This window comes from Anser cygnoides, chromosome 25 (genome assembly GCF_040182565.1).
Source record: "Anser cygnoides isolate HZ-2024a breed goose chromosome 25, Taihu_goose_T2T_genome, whole genome shotgun sequence".
Taxonomy (NCBI): domain Eukaryota; kingdom Metazoa; phylum Chordata; class Aves; order Anseriformes; family Anatidae; genus Anser; species Anser cygnoides.
In genome coordinates, this window is record NC_089897.1 from 1,468,465 (window position 1) to 1,484,939 (window position 16,475).

The 16,475-nt window shown below is 54.2% G+C and overlaps 2 protein-coding genes across 4 annotated transcripts in view; one reads left to right on the forward strand and one right to left on the reverse strand.

Moving 5' to 3' along the window:
• Positions 1-7,361, reverse strand: part of ILRUN (inflammation and lipid regulator with UBA-like and NBR1-like domains) — a 33,673-nt gene extending 26,312 nt beyond the window's left edge. The window contains exon 1 of one of the 3 annotated variants that reach the window (XM_066982841.1): positions 7,006-7,357. In XM_066982841.1, the coding sequence (XP_066838942.1) occupies positions 7,006-7,163 (158 nt within the window). In that variant the 5' untranslated portion in view covers positions 7,164-7,357. Of the gene's footprint in view, positions 1-2,937; positions 3,054-7,005 lie in introns of those variants that run through there. The other 2 variants (XM_048070888.2, XM_066982842.1) reach the window with 2 other exon arrangements.
• Positions 7,362-9,172: 1,811 nt separating this feature from the next.
• SNRPC (small nuclear ribonucleoprotein polypeptide C) lies at positions 9,173-14,715 on the forward strand. Its single transcript, XM_066982843.1, has 6 exons — positions 9,173-9,280; positions 9,908-9,950; positions 10,568-10,676; positions 12,043-12,132; positions 13,239-13,343; positions 14,330-14,715. Exons 1-6 carry the CDS (start codon positions 9,273-9,275, stop codon positions 14,452-14,454), a joined length of 480 nt encoding a protein of 159 aa, XP_066838944.1. The 5' UTR covers positions 9,173-9,272; the 3' UTR covers positions 14,455-14,715.
• The last annotated feature ends 1,760 nt before the right edge of the window (positions 14,716-16,475 follow it).

Sequence of the window (16,475 nt, forward strand, 5' to 3'; positions counted from 1 at the left end):
CAGATCGCTCAGGTCAAATATTTGAGCTTTTTTGGAGATGAGTTGTGCTTTTTTTTAACGCTCTAAATAAAAGCTGTCCAAGAAAACGTTTTTCAGCTGATTAATTCTCTGATTTTCTTATTTGTAGTGACGTCAGGGGACAGCCGCGCGCAGAGATCCAAGTCTACAACAGCTCACACGTACTAAGAATACATCCACGACGCTTCAAGCCACCGCAATGAATTAAGCAGTTAAAAACTATTTTCTGCTCCCCAGACAGGGTACGAAGGAGCCTACGCAGGCACCGCTGAGCGGCAGCCACGGGATTGCCAGCCTGCCCCGATTCTCCCCACCGCCCACTATCTCCTCCCCGCCAGATGCTGGACCAGCTCCGAGTTCACCCAAAGAAGTTTCCAGGGAAGACAAAATTGATTTCAAAGCCCGGTTTGTCCCAGGTTTGTCTCCTCCAGGACACAAGGGCTGGAGATTCCCCCCACCGCCCGCTCAGAACCGAAGGAGCATCAACGCTGGGCTTGTGATTTGCGAAAGCAGCGCTGGGAAAGCTTCCCTCAGATTTACGGTGATGTGGATAAGCAAAAGGGAAGTCACGGGAGCCCCACAGACCGAGACAAAGAGCAGACAGACACGGACAGCAGGGACCCTGACCCCTCCTAAAGCAAAGCAGACACCACAACTACCCACTTACAGTGGCACAGCAATATTTGGTGTCAAATCCAACAATTCTAATACGAACGGGGAACGAGGGTTTACATTCATTGTTTTGGGAGAAAAATCCTACCGCTTGTTTTATATCCTGCCTTCCCTTTGACTTCACAAGCGGAGGAAGAGAGGAAAACTCAGCAAACGCAGCCAGACACAACATCTCTCATCGGATGGAGCTCTCTGATAGCGGCTGATTAGTTTACTGGACATCAGCAGAAACACTGCCTTCAAACGGCAGAGGAAATGAAATTAATTTGTTCGTGCTTCGTTCACGATCTGCAAATAAAAGCTACAATGGAGATCTCGATGCCAGCAGCAGATGTTTGCCCCCGCAACCGGCGCACAACAAAACCAAACCTGGCAGCACGTAAGGTCTGTAACCAGCAGCGTTTGATCAGCAATACCAGAGCTGCTCCTAACTACTTGCATCTAAAAAAATGCTATAAAGCAGTGTTTTGATTTGAGAGATCAATTGCATTCTTCGGGGGTGCCGGTGTTTAACGGAGAGCTGGAATAAAACCGCAGGTGTTTTAATGCCGTCGGCTGCACGAAGCTCTCTACCAGACCGAAGGCGCAGCGCCGTACCGAGATCAATAAACCGGCTTTTGGTATCGCCTCATGATCAAAGGTTGGCTGGCGCAGGGGCAGACGCAGCTAAGGCCACGCATTCCACCTCGGCATTCATATCCCGAGAGGTAATGCCTAAAAACTTGGATGCGTCTGACTTGGCACGGCCTCACGTCTGCCCTCTGCGCCCGCCGGTTCCACAGGAGCACAACGCAGGGCCCTCGGAGGGCCGGAGTTGAAGATTTACCAGGGGACGGCTCCGTACGTTGCACCAGCAAACCCTTCACGCACAGCGAGCGGGAGAAGGCTGGGAGGAGGCGACGAGCGGCCACGCACCGCCACCGGCCCTGGTGCCCGAGCTGGAGCACTTCGAGCCCAAGTCCTTCCCAACACCAAACTGGAGGTCTTCTATAGAAAAGCGGTCAAAAAAAGCCTGTTAACAGAGGACAGCTGAATGCTTTTTTTGTCTCGTGAACACCTCCGAGGTCTGGAAACGCAGCCCAGGAGCACGAGGGGCTCCTCGTCGTGGGAGCTGCATCGTCTGCGTGCCGCCTGCTGCCTGGGGCCCTGACGGCTCCCCCGGGTGCACCGCGGGGTATTTCTCCGAGCGGTGCCCACGCTCCACCACTAACATCACCTGCCAACGCACGCGTCCATCCCCGGAGCTGAGTTTCCCCGAGTGGCATCCCGCCACCCTTGCGAGGACGCGGGAATCGAGCGGAGACCCCAAGTCAGGACGGGAGGAGCACGAAACCCTCCCAGCTGCACCAAGCACATCCACTCGACAGCAAGCATTTCGACAGCCCACCGGAGGGGCAAACCCCATCTGTTTACACGGCGATTTTAAGATCCAATATTCTGCCTTCCCTCCACGATCAATAAAACTCACACCCAAACGCGAGGTAAACCACCGCGACGCCAGACAAATTCACGTTGCTGATGTGAGAATCGCCGCCGGCAGCTGATCCCCTCCTCACCTCAGCTCCCCTCACTCCTACAGGAACACCCCGCCGCCGTACAGCAACGCTACGGCGGATTCCTCTAGTATTTTCAGAGATAAAGTAACCTATAATTATTTTCATGGAAAACTCTCTGGAGTACTGGCGAAACCAGGTCAGAGCTACAAATTCTTCTGAGCGTACTAAAAAAGAAAACCTCCAGAAGAGATCTGACCGCCTTACAAAAAAAGGACCTTAAACACCTTTTTTTTTTTCCCCCCACCAGATAGATCAAAAAAGTCTTGGGTTCACAGCAATAAAGCGCTGTTTTTCCCTTTTTAAACGCAATGCACACCATCGTTATCTGACGCGTTACAATTAAATACCAGCATCACACCTACCAGACCAACAGAATCCAGCTAAACAAAAGTGAAAAAAGCACGTAAACAAACATGAGACGGGAATTACTGAAATGTGCCAGCATTAAATCAATCTTCCGAGGTAGGATCCCCCCGCAGCCACCTGCGTTGATGCAGGGGCTGAACCCCAGCACCGGCAGCTGCCCCAAACCCAGCTACACAGAACCGAAGGGGCTTACGTCTTCCCCTGCCACCCCTCAACCCTGAAATTTGGTGCAATTTCCAGCGAATAAAGTTTCCTCTTCCTTGTCCCAACACCTGTCCCCATCAGCCTGGGAAGAGTCCCAGGACTTCGACGCGAGGGGCCTTACCGGAGCGTGTAAGGAAAGCAAACAAGACGCGCGTTCCGGGCAAAGTTTCCCTGCTGTTTACGTTCACGCTGCTCCTTACTGCTGACGGCCAGTTGGGGCATCGCAAAATTTGCTTTCCGGGTGTTTTCTGATTGTGCCCCGGTCCCACCGACCCCTGCTCCCGCGTCAGGGCCGCCGCGGGCAGAGCCCGGCGCAGATTCGTTCCGCGCTGACCTAACTGACCCCGGATTTTAAGAAATAAATGAACGCAAAGGCTTTCCGAAAGGGGTTTGGGATGCAGTCGGATGAGACTACGGAGCCTGGACAAGCTCGGACACGTCCCCAGGCACCCGGCACGCCAGCAGCCAGGGCCTGGAACCGCAGCAGCCCCCAAAAGCCCTCCTGGGACCCCCCCCAAAGCACCCGGAGGGGAGGGAGCCACAGCGCAGGGACCCGGTTATCGGAGGTGGGGTTGATCCCAGGCACCACGGCAGCAAAACGCCCCGCGACTCGGCTGCGGTTCTCCTCCCGAGGAGGAAATATTTTGGGGCCTCGACATCTTTTGGAGCTCGCTCCTGGTTTTAGGCCAAGAGCTCAACCTCTCGGCCGACCTCTGGGCCCTTTAATAACCCCGAAAAACCACCGAGGGACGAGGCCCTGAAGCAGCAGCAGCACTCCCCGAAGGGCCCGGGCAGCAGGAAGCTGGGCTGGAGCAGGTCGGAACCCCCCGTGCAATTCACGGGAGGCCCAGCTCTAGGAAAGCGTTTAAATAACAGGGGAAAAGACAACTGCGAGCGTTTAACCTGTCTTACCTGAAGATCAAAGACCGGCCTCAGAAACTCAGGATGCGTGTGTTCCACCTGCAGCACCTCTGCCGTGGTGCTAACGAAAGCAGCTGGCAGCTTCCCGAGCGCTGCCCCAGCCCGTGAAATACTTGGAAAGCACACCGAGCGGCTCCGGGTCAGCCGGAGGTACCGACAGACCTGAAGGCTACCCACAGTTCGTATTTCTTCACGATCAACAGATTCTCTTCTGCAAGTTACCTGAAAAAGCTGTTTTCAAACAATTCACCTCTCCCAGAAGCGGAGATTCAGACGCAGTTCCTAATGATAGCCCTGGAAACGTGCGTTCAAAGCCCGGCTCAGCTCGCTTGCCTCGCTATCTCAAAGGCCTAGAACAAGGAAGTAGCTCCAGGTCCGGCGACTACATCATTATCATCAAAGAGCCGCCTGCTGCACTCGTGAAAAAAAGTTCTTAATTAACCCGTACGAGCGTATCTGAGGAGCACTCGGGGCGCCGCACGAGCGCAGGTCTCAGCCCTGCCGCGAGCAGCCATCGATCCTGGCACGGAGAGGGAGGACATCGCCTCCCAGGAGGAGCGCCCGACCTTTACCAGCAGGAGAAGCGACTCGGCGGTCTCACCCAGAGGGGTTATTCGCAGGGTAGGATGGTGACGGAAGATCCAGGCCCTAATTCCAGGGCGAGGAATCAGTCCCCGTGCGGCGGCGGCGGCACCTGCCACCACCTCGGGTGGCAGCCTGGAGGTGCACGGCGCCCTTCAGCACGACAAAGGGAAGGCGCTGCCAGGAGAGGGAAAACGTGGCCGAGGCTTTTTATAACGACAGGGAGCACTCAGGCCGGTAGCCCAAGGAGGTGGGAGCTGGAGAACGGGGCAGGAAGAGAACGGAACCGTAAGCCGTAGGGTGACAGGCGCAGGGGACGGGCGGTCCCGCAGGGCGGCACCGAAGCATCCCGGCAAGAACACCCAAAGAGGGCTGGCAGCACCCCCGGCCGTGCCCGGGCTGCTGAAAGGCAAAACCCCGCCGGGCTTTCATCAGCCCACCTCGGGAGCAACCACACCGCAGCCTGCGCTGATTTTCGCGGAGCGTCGTACGCATTCCCCCACGTTGTCACATTTCCTTTTATGCACCCTCCCACCCATCCAGCGCGGCTTATGAACACCGAAAAAAAACCAAACCACTAAAAGTTTATTGCGTTCCCAGAGCTTAGCCACTGAAGTTGTGAGTTCCTCGTGAATTAGAGTTCCTTTGATCACTTCAGATTTTTGACTGTAACTAAAAAGATAAAAAAATAGTTCTAAGATTGTATTTAAGAAACTGATACTGCAAAAGAAAGTAAATATTCCTGAAAAAGAGAGCTTCAACACCAACGAGGAACGTGACGGTTACACACAGCCACCTCACTAGGAGCTCCCAGGTCCTTCCCAGGACTCTCCTGAGGTTTCTGCTCTCCCACGGAACATCACAGGAAAAAAAAAAACACAAAACACCAAAACCCCCCAGCGTTACCTCGCAAAGCAGAACGTCTAGCACAGGTGCTTTTATTCCTGTTATCACCAAAACACAAAGGAGGCGGGAAAGCTTTTTCTGCTGTGACACTTCCCCAGCGCAAACCCCTGCACACTAACGAGACTCTTTTGCATTTATCAGCCTGCAACGCACACGGCATTATTTGCTGTTCCCTCGCTCCCTCTGCAGCTGCACGTTCGCCATCAGAGCTCCCTACAGGTCCGCAGGAAGAGGGAAGGAAGGAGGTTACGAAGTTGTCTCGTTACTATTGATTAGTTCGACAGTTCCCCGAAAGTTTTTTTTTTTTTCCTCCCCCAACTGTTGATATCAAGGGCTTCAACTCGGATTTCAAGCTTCAAACCCGAGGTTTCCTGGATTCGATGGAATATAGTTTAAAAAAACCGTACGGACAATTTAGGTAAGTAACTGCTGTTGTGTCTGAAGCACGGCGCTCGGCTCTCCTGCATCCTCAGCGTGAACACACCGCGAGGCTCCCGCTTCGGTCAGTGCCCTGCACACCCCGGCCGGGATGGTTTTACGGTCGCAGGTGGCAACAAGGAGCAGCAATTTCACACCACCCCTTCACCCCTGCGCTCCCCACACCCTCCTACTTTCCGTTTTCCACCGTTAAATCGCATCTTCCCCACATTTTTTTCCCCTCGAGTTGCGGCTTCCCTGACTACCTGTGCTCCTGCTTTTAACCCGGGCCAGCACCGAGGAGCTTTCACAACCTCCAAACCCCCCAGAAAGCGAAGTTTTTGAGAGCCGCCCAGCTCGCGAGCAGACGTTACATCTTCACCAAACGCCCAGGCAACTTTCCCGGGGAGGCCAAGACTTTCTGCCCCAATTTTCCTGGGGCCAACAGGCGCCACGGCCCAGCCCTGCCTCCGCCGAGGCCGCTCGCCCTCCGTCCCCTCGGAGGAGGAGCGGTGCCAGGAGCTGGTCACTGGTTAACAGCCCGCAGCCCTTTGACCCAGGGGCTCTCGGGGCTGCCAATGCCCCCGGCACCGGGCAGGGGGGGAGCGGGGAGGCCGAACGCCGAGCCCCGGCCTCGGAGAAATCCTCCCGGGGGGCTCCCTGCCCTGCCAGCCTCCACCCCGGGGCCTACGGCAGGCACCGGCCTCCCGCCGCCGGGCACGACACCCTCTTGGAGGGGACTCGGGGCGGCCTCCCCCAGCCCCTCTTGTGGCCTCCCCGGGCCTCCTCCAGGCCCCTGCAGCCTCCCCTAGACCCCCCCCCCAGGCCCGATGCCCCCTCAGGCAGCTCGGGGCGGCCTCCTCAGTCCCGGCAGCCTCCCCCGGTCCCCTTGCGGCCTCCCCTTGCCCAGAGCTCTCCCCCAACCCCCTGCAGCCTCCCCCAGCTCGGCGGCCTCCCCCCGGCCCCGCAGCCTTCCACGGCCCCCCTGGAGCCACCCCCGGTTTCCTTGTGGCCTCCAGCGGCCTCACAACCTCTCCCCGGCCTCCCTCCGGTCCCCAAAGCCTCCCCGGGCCGCCCTACGGCCTCCCCAGGCCGTGCAGCCTCCCCCGGGTCCCTCTCCAGGCCCTGTGGCCTCCCCCAACCCCACAGCCTCCCTCCAACCCGGCGGCCTCCCCACGGCCTCCGCGGGCCTCCCCCGACCCCACAGCCTCCCCCCGAGCCCGGCGGCCTCCCCACGGTCCCAAGGGGCCTCCCCCAACCCCACAGCCTCCCCCGCAGCCTCCCCCCGAGCCCGCAGCCTCCCCGCAGCCTCTCAGCCTCCCCCCGGGGCTCTCCGTAGCCTCCCCCCCCCCCCGGCCCTCACCAGTTGGTCATGTCGAGGAAGAAGGCGCAGCCGGCGGGGCTGAGCTGGAAGCCGAGCAGCCGCTGGAACTCGCCGATGAGCACGTCCTTGTCGGTGGTGCCCAGGCAGCTGAACTTCTGCATCAGCTCCGCGTCCAGGTCCACGTCCATGCCCTCCATGGCTCCTCCGCCGCCTCCACCGCCACCCCCCCCGGGGCTGCTGCTGCTGCTGCCGCCGCCGCTCGTCCGGGTTCCCCCCCCCCCAGGCTACCGGGGCCGCTCCCGGGGCCGCCGCCGCCGCCGCTCAGCGCCGCATGGGGGCGATTGGAGGGGGGGTGGGGGGGGTGAGGGTGAGGGGAGGGGGGGTGTGAGGGCACGGCGGGGGGCGGGCGGGCGGCAGGGGAGGGGGGCGCGGGCGTCGGCGTGGGCACCGCGCAGGCGCCGCCCCGCCCCGCGCGCCTTGTGACGCCGCGGGCCGGGCGCGGAGGGGAATCAGGCATTTGCATAACGCGGCGCGCGCGCGCGCCGCCTGACGCCGATTCCCCCCCCCCCGTCTGCGAATGGGAGCCGAGGGATTTGCATGCGCCCCGCCGCGCGCGCGCGCGCGCTGCCATATATGGGAGGCGGCGCGGGGAGGAGAGCGCGCGTGTTTATGGATGCAAATCGGTCACGTGACGCGGAGGGGGGTGCTGGGGCGTAGCGAGGCGCAAGGGCTGCTGGGATGGCAGCGGGAAGGGGGGGGGCAGAGGCCTCGCGGCCTGGAATTTTCCTCAAATCCTCGTTTTTCGCCTCAATTCCGCTCCTCGCTGCGGGTCGGGCAATCCCAGGCCTCAGCAATGCGAATCCTGGCTTTTGAGGAAGGCGGAAGCCTCCCTGGCAGTGCTGGGGGGTGCAAACTGAGGAAATAAAGGCTGTTTCGTACAAATTGAGCACGTTACTGTAAATAAACCAGGTTTTGACCTCAAACGCCCCGCGTTACGTGAGGTGTTTGTGTCCCGAGCTGCGTCCCGGCCTGGCTGGGGGTTACGGGAGCTTCCTGGGGCTGCCCCAGGCGAGGGCCGCGGCGCTCCCACGGCGCCCAGCTCGTGGTTTTGGTGTGCGGGTGGAAGGGGTTGTGGTGCCACGGCTGAAGGCAGGGGTGTAACAGAGGCTGGAACTCAAAGCCGGGCTGTGTCACGAAGCACCCAGGGAGATCGCAGGGCAAACAAACCCCCGCGTATCGCTGCGTGGCGCTTGTGTGTCCTGAGAGCCCGCTTAATGAGTAATGGAGCCTGTGGGGATTCGCTTGGGCCTGAACAACGCTGGGCTCACGGGGTCGCCGCTGTTTGTACCAGGGCAGGACCCGAGGCGCCATCCCGAAACCTGCTCAGCTCTGCTGCGGCTCCTGCGCCAGGCCCAGCAGGGGCACACGGCACTGGGGCGGTCGCACCAACCGCCCTGCTGCCTCCTGCCCTGTTCCCAGACAGCGCCTGGCTTCATCCCCGGCCCCACGGTGCCCCACGGGACTCACAGCCCACGCGGTTGTGTTCCACGTCAGGAGAACGTTGCCCGGTGACGCTGAAACGAGCATGAACAAGGCTCCTGGTGCAGCCCTCCAGCAGCCTGCGGCCCCCCCGGGCTGCTTTTGGCAGCCATTAGCGGCCTGACCAAGCTCCCTGCCCAACACCGAGCCCCTTTTTGTGGGTTCCCCAGCCCAAGGGGGTGTTCAAGGAGAGATTGGCTGTGGTGCTTGGGGACAAGGTTTGGTGGGTGACGGCGGTGCTAGGGGGTGTGGTTGGAGCAGGTGATCCTGGAGGGCTTCTCCAACCCTACTGACTCTGGGGGTTGAGGGCCATGGAGCGAGTCCTGAGGAGGGTGCTGAGATGCCTGGGGACTGGGGCACCTGCGGTGTGAGGGCGGGCTGAGAGGACTGGGCTCGTTTAGCCTGGAAAAGAGAACGCTGAGGGGAGACCCCGTTAAGGTGTACAAACACCCGAGGGGAAGGTGTCAGGGGGGACGGAGCCGCTCCCTTTTCTGTGCTGTGACCTGGCACAGGCAGCCCACAGGGCTGCGGGGGCTCCTTCCCGGAGCTCCCCAACACCCCCCCCCAAAACGGGGATCCCAAAGCGCCCCCAGCTCCGGGCCGGGCACCGAGGCAGCGGGGAAGGCGAAGGCCGCCCCGCGGGCCTCTTCTGTCCCTCGGCAGCCACCGTTGTGCGCGGAGCCCGGCCGGGGCTGAGGCGGCGGAAGGGGGCGGTGCGGGGGGGGGGCATTTCCTGGCGGCTCCGGTGGCGGGGAGCGGGGAGCACCATGCCCAAGTGAGCCCCGGGGGGGCCGGGGGTCCTGGGTCTGGTTTGGGGGGGGGTTTGGGGGTCCTGGGCCCGGCTGGGGGGAATCGGGGCTGGGGGGAATCGGGGGCCCCGGGTCCGGTTGGGGGCCTCGGGTCCGGTTGGGGGCAGCGCAGGGGTCTCTGGGCCCGGTTGTGGGGGAGTTCGGGGGTCCCCGGGCCCGGTTGGGGGCAGCTCAGGGGTCTCTGGGCTCGGTTATGGGCGGTTTTAGGGGGTTTTGGGGGTCTCCGGGCCCGGTTGGGGGGGGAGTTCGGGGGTCCCTGGGAACGGTTTTGGGGGGGACTCGGGGGTCCTGGGCTCGGCTGGGAGGAGTTGGGGGTCCCTGGGTCCGGTTGGGGGCAGCTCAGGGGTCCCCAAGACCGGTTGTGTGGGGCTTGGGGGTCCCGGGCCCGGTTGGAGGGGAGTTCGGGGGTCCCTGGGCCTGGTTGTGGGGTAGCTCGGGGGTCCTGGGCTTGTTTGGGGGGAATTCGGGGTTCTGGGTTTGGGATGAGGGGAGCTTGGGGGTCCCGGGGGTCCCTGGCCCAGCTGGGGGAGCTCGGGGGTCCCGGTGGCACGGAGCGGTGTCCCTGGTCAGTAACAGGCCTTCTGCCTCCGCAGGTTTTATTGCGACTACTGCGACACATACCTCACCCACGACTCGGTAAGCGCCCAGCCGTCCGCTGTCACCCACCTCGGGTACCGAGCACGCGAAAATAGAACTTGGGTAGGCTAAAACTGGGTTAGTTGAGGCAGTGAGGTGTCCTGCTTGTTTGTCAGTAAGCCACATCTGCGTTAATTCATTTATGATATCAGGTGTGCTTAAAATAAACCCCACATAGAGCAAAACCCTCTATTTGAAATACCAAGGTGTCCCACTAGCTTGTCGGTAAGTAACAAACCTTCTGCGTTAATTCATCTGTGCTATTGCATGCGCTTAAAATAAACCCTGCACCGACTAAACCCAGGTTGTTTGAAATTACTGCGATGTCCTGCTCAAAAAGGAAACAGGAACTGGAGGGACTGGAGTCTCGCTAGGTCTCACCAATCCTGGGTGTCACGGTGTGACTTGGTGTCAGCGCAGTCTCACCCGAAAACTTGGCTCGATGCTTGTCGTTTGTACGTGAGGGCATGGCACAGCGCCTGGCCTCTGGGTGTATGCAGAAACCAAGCAGTTCTGTGCTTCCAAAGAGGATATGTTTAAGTTTTACCAAAGTTCCCAGTAAACTGTGATTTTATGTGATGTTACACAAGCTCTGGGTTTAATGTGATCTTTCTCAGCCCTCTGTGAGAAAAACCCACTGCAGTGGCCGAAAGCACAAAGAGAATGTGAAGGACTACTACCAGAAATGGATGGAGGAGCAAGCCCAGAGCCTGATTGATAAAACAAGTAAGGCGAATCCTTTTGTGATCTTGTTTTGCTTTGCTGTTACTGCTTTCTGTCCTCCAAGTGCTTTTCTTCCTTTTTTCCACGCTGATTCGTTATCAGTTCCCTGGTGGCTCTTTGCTGTATGATTTGTGGATAAGAATGTCACTTGGGATTTGAATTTTGACCTTGTCTGAGTGTGGGCTCCCATGTAAGAGGCTGAGAGGGCTCGTTGCAGGCAGGCATTGCTCTGCTGCGGCTGAGGGTTGTAGCTCCCCTCGCCTTTAGCACTGCCAGCAGCGTCGTACAAGCTCACGTAGCACGAGGCTGTGGGTTAGGGGCAAGTGGCTGGGGGTTTAGATCGAGAGCCCTCTTGGGGTGTTGGTTTTTAAACAAACTTCCTTAAATTCCAAGGACAATCTCTTCAAGCACAATGGTTTTGCTAGCAAGCCTTCGTGAGAAGAGGCTCGTGGAACAAATTTGTTCTAGGTGTTCCACCAGATCTCATAACAGGTTTTTAGCTCCTTCCCTTCAAAAGAGAAATAAGACATCCCTCTAGGGCTTAAGCTTACTTTATTTTTGCTTCTGTTGGTAGTAGCACTTCTATGTAAAGAGCGTGAATAAGAAAACCAGAAGGTAGGAAAATGGACATTAAAATGTATGAAATGTTGTGGGTTATTTACGTATTCTAGTTGCTTGGCCTCAGCTCTCAAGGGATGTTGATTTTTTTTCTCCTCTCTTGCTATTGTAGGCTTGAATAAAGTGCAAAATGTTTCCTCTGTCAGTTCATGGGGTTCTTTTCCTCTCACTTATTCTCTAAATAATGTTTTTTTCCTCTCTGGATGGGATAGATACAAGTGCCAGATTAACCTTATGGCAACTTTCTTTCTTTAGCTGCTTCCAGCTTTCACATCTTTTGCCTTCCTCTTGGACAATTCAGGTCTTCTGAATTTCTTCTTTCCCCTTTCACGTTAGATCTTTTTCACGCTTTTTGTCACCTGCCTAAGTCATTGGCCTATTTCATGATAACGTGGATTAATTTAATGATCCTAGGTGAAAGTTACAGCTGCAAATCATGTGATGTGTTTTCTCTACTATCCACCTTCCAGCTAGGTGTGTGAAATTCATCCTGGAGCTCTCTAGTCTCAGCTGGAGTAATTACTGTAATAACTGTCTTCGAGAATATCAGGTGCTTCCATCTTGACAAGCAGTGTAAACCAGGGATTTGTTCCAGAGTAAGAACAAATGAGTGTGCACCATGACGTTAAGTATGTTCTGAATGCTTGGCATGAGAAGGAACGTTGACACAGGAGCTTCCTCCGCTTAGTAACTATTTTTTCTTCTGGGATTCTTTCTCTTTTTTTTTCTTTTTTTTTCCCCCCCAATGTAGCGGCTGCATTCCAGCAAGGGAAAATTCCACCGACGCCGTTCTCAGCACCACCCCCTGGAGGAGCCATGATACCGCCCCCTCCCAGCATCCGTAAGTCTCTGTTTCTTGGCGGTGAGGGCAGACCTTAGCAGTGGTGTTTCACAGAATGTTAGGGATTGGAAGGGACCTTGAAAGATCAGCTAGTCCAATCCCCCTGCCGGAGCAGGAACACCTAGGTCAGGTCACACAGGAACGCGTCCAGGTGGGTTTTGAATATCTCCAGAGAAGGAGACTCCACAACCCCCTGGGCAGCCCGTTCCAGTGCTCTGTCACCTTCAGCATGAACAAGTTTTGTCTCATTTAAGCAGAACTTCCTGTGTTCCAGCTTGCACCCACTGCCCCTTGTTCTGTCATTAGATGTCACCGAGAAGAGCCTGGCTCCATCCTCCTGACACTCACCCTTTCCATATTTATAAACATAAATTAGGTCACCCCTCAGTCTCATCCAAGCCAAAGAGCCCCAGCTCCCCCAGCCTTCCCTTGTAAGAAGGATGCTCCACTCCCTTAATAATCCTTGTGGCTGTGCGCTGGGCTCTCTCGAGCAGTTCCCTGTCCTTTAACTGAGGGGCCCAGAACTGGATGCAATTAAAAAAACAAAAGTCCCTTTAGCTTGAAATAAAGCAAAAAATGTTGAGGTTGCAAATATCGAAATGTAAGAGAATGCACTATAAGAGTATTTCTTCAATCTTCTTTAATCTTCATTTTATTTCATTAGTGCTGAGCACATTAATGGAATTGTGCTCTCTCATTGCTTTGTAGCTGCTGTGTAGATAGCTTTATCTGAACTTCTGATACAATGGGTTTTGTTTCTTTTTTTTTTTTGAAGAATATAGTAGGATTGATAACCTTGTCTTGCACTTTGGCTGGCAAACTGCAGAGATCCCTTTCTGCACAGAGCCCCCTGCTGTGGGAAGTGGCAGTTTATCTCCATTAGATATGCAGAGCTGGAAATAATAGCGAGCGTATTCTTCCTCCAATTCACTTTTTTGGCACCCGAAGTCGAGGTTAAAACTAAAAACGAAGGCAGACGATTGCAAAAAAAAAAAAATCAAGGTCATCTTAATTACTAAAACCTCCTGTAAAGCCTAATAGCTATTTCACCTTGTTGAGGAATGTGAGAGCAGGCGGATGTGTAACCGGTTTGTGTCTGTGTTCAGCTGGTCCCCCCCGCCCCGGCATGATGCCAGCCCCTCATATGGGTGGGCCCCCAATGATGCCAATGATGGGCCCGCCTCCGCCCGGAATGATGCCCGTCGGACCTGGTAAGTCTGGAAAGGAGTCTTCTCTTTCGAGCGGAGCAGTCTGACAGCTGCTAATTTAAGTTTCCTTCGCTGCTTGTTGAGAGCGCTTGCTAGTCCTGGCGTGCGGTTGAAATTACTGCTTTGGTAGATTGCAGTTTTCCTACTTTTGGTCTGACAATCTTTAATTGTTCAGGTATTCCATCGTTGCAATGTTCACGTTTTTGCACAACAGATGCATTTCAGCAGTAGATGAAGTTTATTGTTTAAAGTGTCTTAAAATAATGTGTTCCAAAGAAGTGACGTGCCTTAAAAAGGTTTTTGTGAACAGCAAAGGTAAACTAAAATGTCTTGATCTATTCCGCTTTTGAGCTTATTGGCATTTGAGGAGTTCTCAGAGGACGTTTATTGAAGCAGTTACTGGAACAAATCTAAAGGAATACGCACGTGCACACCAAAAGTAGTGAAATGCAATTATTGTGTTGCTGGTAGAAACTGTTCCTTAAGTGTTCTTTTTTTAAAAACGGCACAAAATATGTGCATGCTCTGTAATATGAGGCAGTGTCTGACAATAAATGGAGAAGCTGGATGGAAACCACTCTCTCGGTGCTTTTTGGTAAAGGACCTGCTTTTCATGGCTGGTGCCATTACCCAGTTCCAAGAAGCACACCAGGCCTTTTTCAAACACTTAATCGGAAGATTTTGCAGTAAGTCTTCCAAATGAACTTTCCAATGCAGTTATTAAGCTAGCATCTCTTTTGAGTGGTTGAAATAATTTATCAGTGAATATTGTCAAAACTGGGCATATAACCCAGGAACTTGATTCTACCCCTACTAATTGCTGGTATCCTTCAGGGAAATGTAATCCATCTCAGCCAGGTCCCAGATAAAGGCTTACACACATGCAAAATGAAGGTTCCCTGGAGGCTGTGGAGAAATGTGGACGCTCCCTGCAGTTCTTCCAAAGCTCCCCAGAGCTTTTCTCTAATGTGTTTTCCTTCCTCCTGTAGCTCCAGGGATGAGGCCACCGATGGGAGGACACATGCCAATGATGCCAGGGCCCCCAATGATGAGACCGCCCTCAAGACCCATGATGGTGCCAACCAGGCCAGGCATGACCCGCCCAGACAGATAAAGGTGGAAATGGAGCTCCGTGGCTTTTTTCATTTTATGATCTTCCACATGCTAAAATGCCGTAGACTTACGTCCCGAGGATTTTATATGAAAAAAGTGTGTAGAGGAAATCTGCTGTTGTTTCAAATTGCAGACGGTTTGACCTAGATGCACACTGGGCTGATGCTTTTGTAACTGGTCTGTTTTATGTTTTTTTTTTTTTTTTTGGATTTTCCCCCATTGAAATAAAACATTGATGCTGGTTTACATGTGGAGAATCTGACCCTTACTGCGTATTTTTTTCTGTCCAGCAGAATATCAGTCTTCATTGCACCCTCTCCACCCACCTAGCACTAAGCTTCTTATTTTTTTTTCTTAAGTCCTCTGGTATGACATTTTTTTCATGTTATTCCCCTAGAGAGAAATATCAGTATCTGCATTCTGAATTCTTATTTTAAAACAAGCGTGCACATTTTTAATTGAAAGAAAAATGTAACACTACAAAAGTGCAGTGATATCTAATTGAGGAGACTGCAAAATGATGTTAATCTGTAACACAAAGTAGGATGAATTTAATAAAATGCTGATTCTTCATTGAGGGAAACAAAGAGAAGCTGTTAAAAGGTTGCTTCTGATAGTAAGGTATTGTAGTTAGTGTTTTGATGCTGAAAAACATATTTTTGCTTTGTTGTTGCTACTGAGTTGTTTGTGTGAACCCAAGTTATCCGAGCTGTTGAGTCAGTGGCTGTTAATGCCCAGTTTTCTTCAGATAAAGGAATGTGATGTTGAAGACATTTTTCAAGGCCCCTTTTTTGAAAGGGCTTTGCTTTTTGATGAGCTGTGCTTAATGCAGGTGTACGACTCCAATTGGATTGAAAGAATTTATTCTGTTTGCATAACCAACTGCTCTGTGCGTGTCGGTTGTCATCTGTTTCAATAGGCAGAATTTTCCAACTCATTCTTGGCATATTTGTATCCAATACAAAAGTGTGGGAGTAATTTGCATCTTAGAGGAAAGTGTCTGGTCAGCAGAACTGCAAGGGCTCTTCTCCTGAGCTGCCGTCTGCTCTGGGACAGGACAGTCGAATCAGATGAGATTTTATTTGAGGAGCTCATGCTTTGAAGGCTTCTATAAAGCACATTGTGTAGCTGAGACATCAAATATTTAATTGCCCAATATTTAATAGGCATGTTCAACAAACATGGAGATGAGGCAAAAGTTAGAGGATATTTCTACAATAAAATACACTAACCTTGCTAATGAATAAAAGAGAAGAGTCATCTGCAGCATCCCATGGCCTAGCCCTAATCTGCGTTTCTCTGCTGTTCTATAGCAGACTTGTGCAGTGCGCAGCACTTGCAGGCTGGACAGGTGCCGGGCTCTTACAGCATTCATCGATATCTCTTGGGGAAAACAAGCAGGAGCCGCTGATGATCACCACTGACCTCTGATAAAAGTATTCTGCTGGAGTTGTCTCCCCACCCGCCTGCTATCAGATTAAAACAATGTGTGTAGCCAAGTACAAAGCACGCGGCTCTCTCGTTAAAGGATTGACTGATCAGTTTAATGCCCCAGTGCCTTATTTGAAGAACAATGTCATCATTTATGTGGGGCTGCTTTTGTTGGGCACAGCCTTGGAGGCAAAATGCTCCTTTGTAGTACAGCCTGAAATCTCTCGGCGTGTGAAATGGCCCAACTCCTTGTCATCCATCAAAGGGTTACAACACAGCCATAAACTAAGTAGCACAGACACTGCTTGAACTGAGACATTTTTTTTTTCATTCCGGCAGCCTCGCTGGTTAAGTTGTTTTGTGCTGAATGCTTTTCTCGACTCTTTTTTTCAACCTTTAGAGGTTATTTTTGGCTACCCTGAGATAGTCTCACACCTCCTTGTGTATACCCTGAAGCCTACCTGAAAGGAGGGTGTGGGGTCGGCCTCTTCTCACAGATAACCAGGGATAAGACGAGAGGGAATGGCCTCAAGTTGTGCCAGGGGAGGTTCGGGTGGGAAATGAGGAGACATTTCTGGTCGGAAAGAGCGG

What these genes read in the sequence shown, in the direction of transcription:
- SNRPC (XM_066982843.1), top strand. An exon ending in CATACCTCACCCACGACTCG is followed by an intron (nt 9,951 to 10,567) that starts GTAAGCGCCCAG and finishes GATCTTTCTCAG; the next exon opens with CCCTCTGTGAGAAAAACCCA. An exon ending in AATGATGCCCGTCGGACCTG is followed by an intron (nt 13,344 to 14,329) that starts GTAAGTCTGGAA and finishes TTCCTCCTGTAG; the next exon opens with CTCCAGGGATGAGGCCACCG.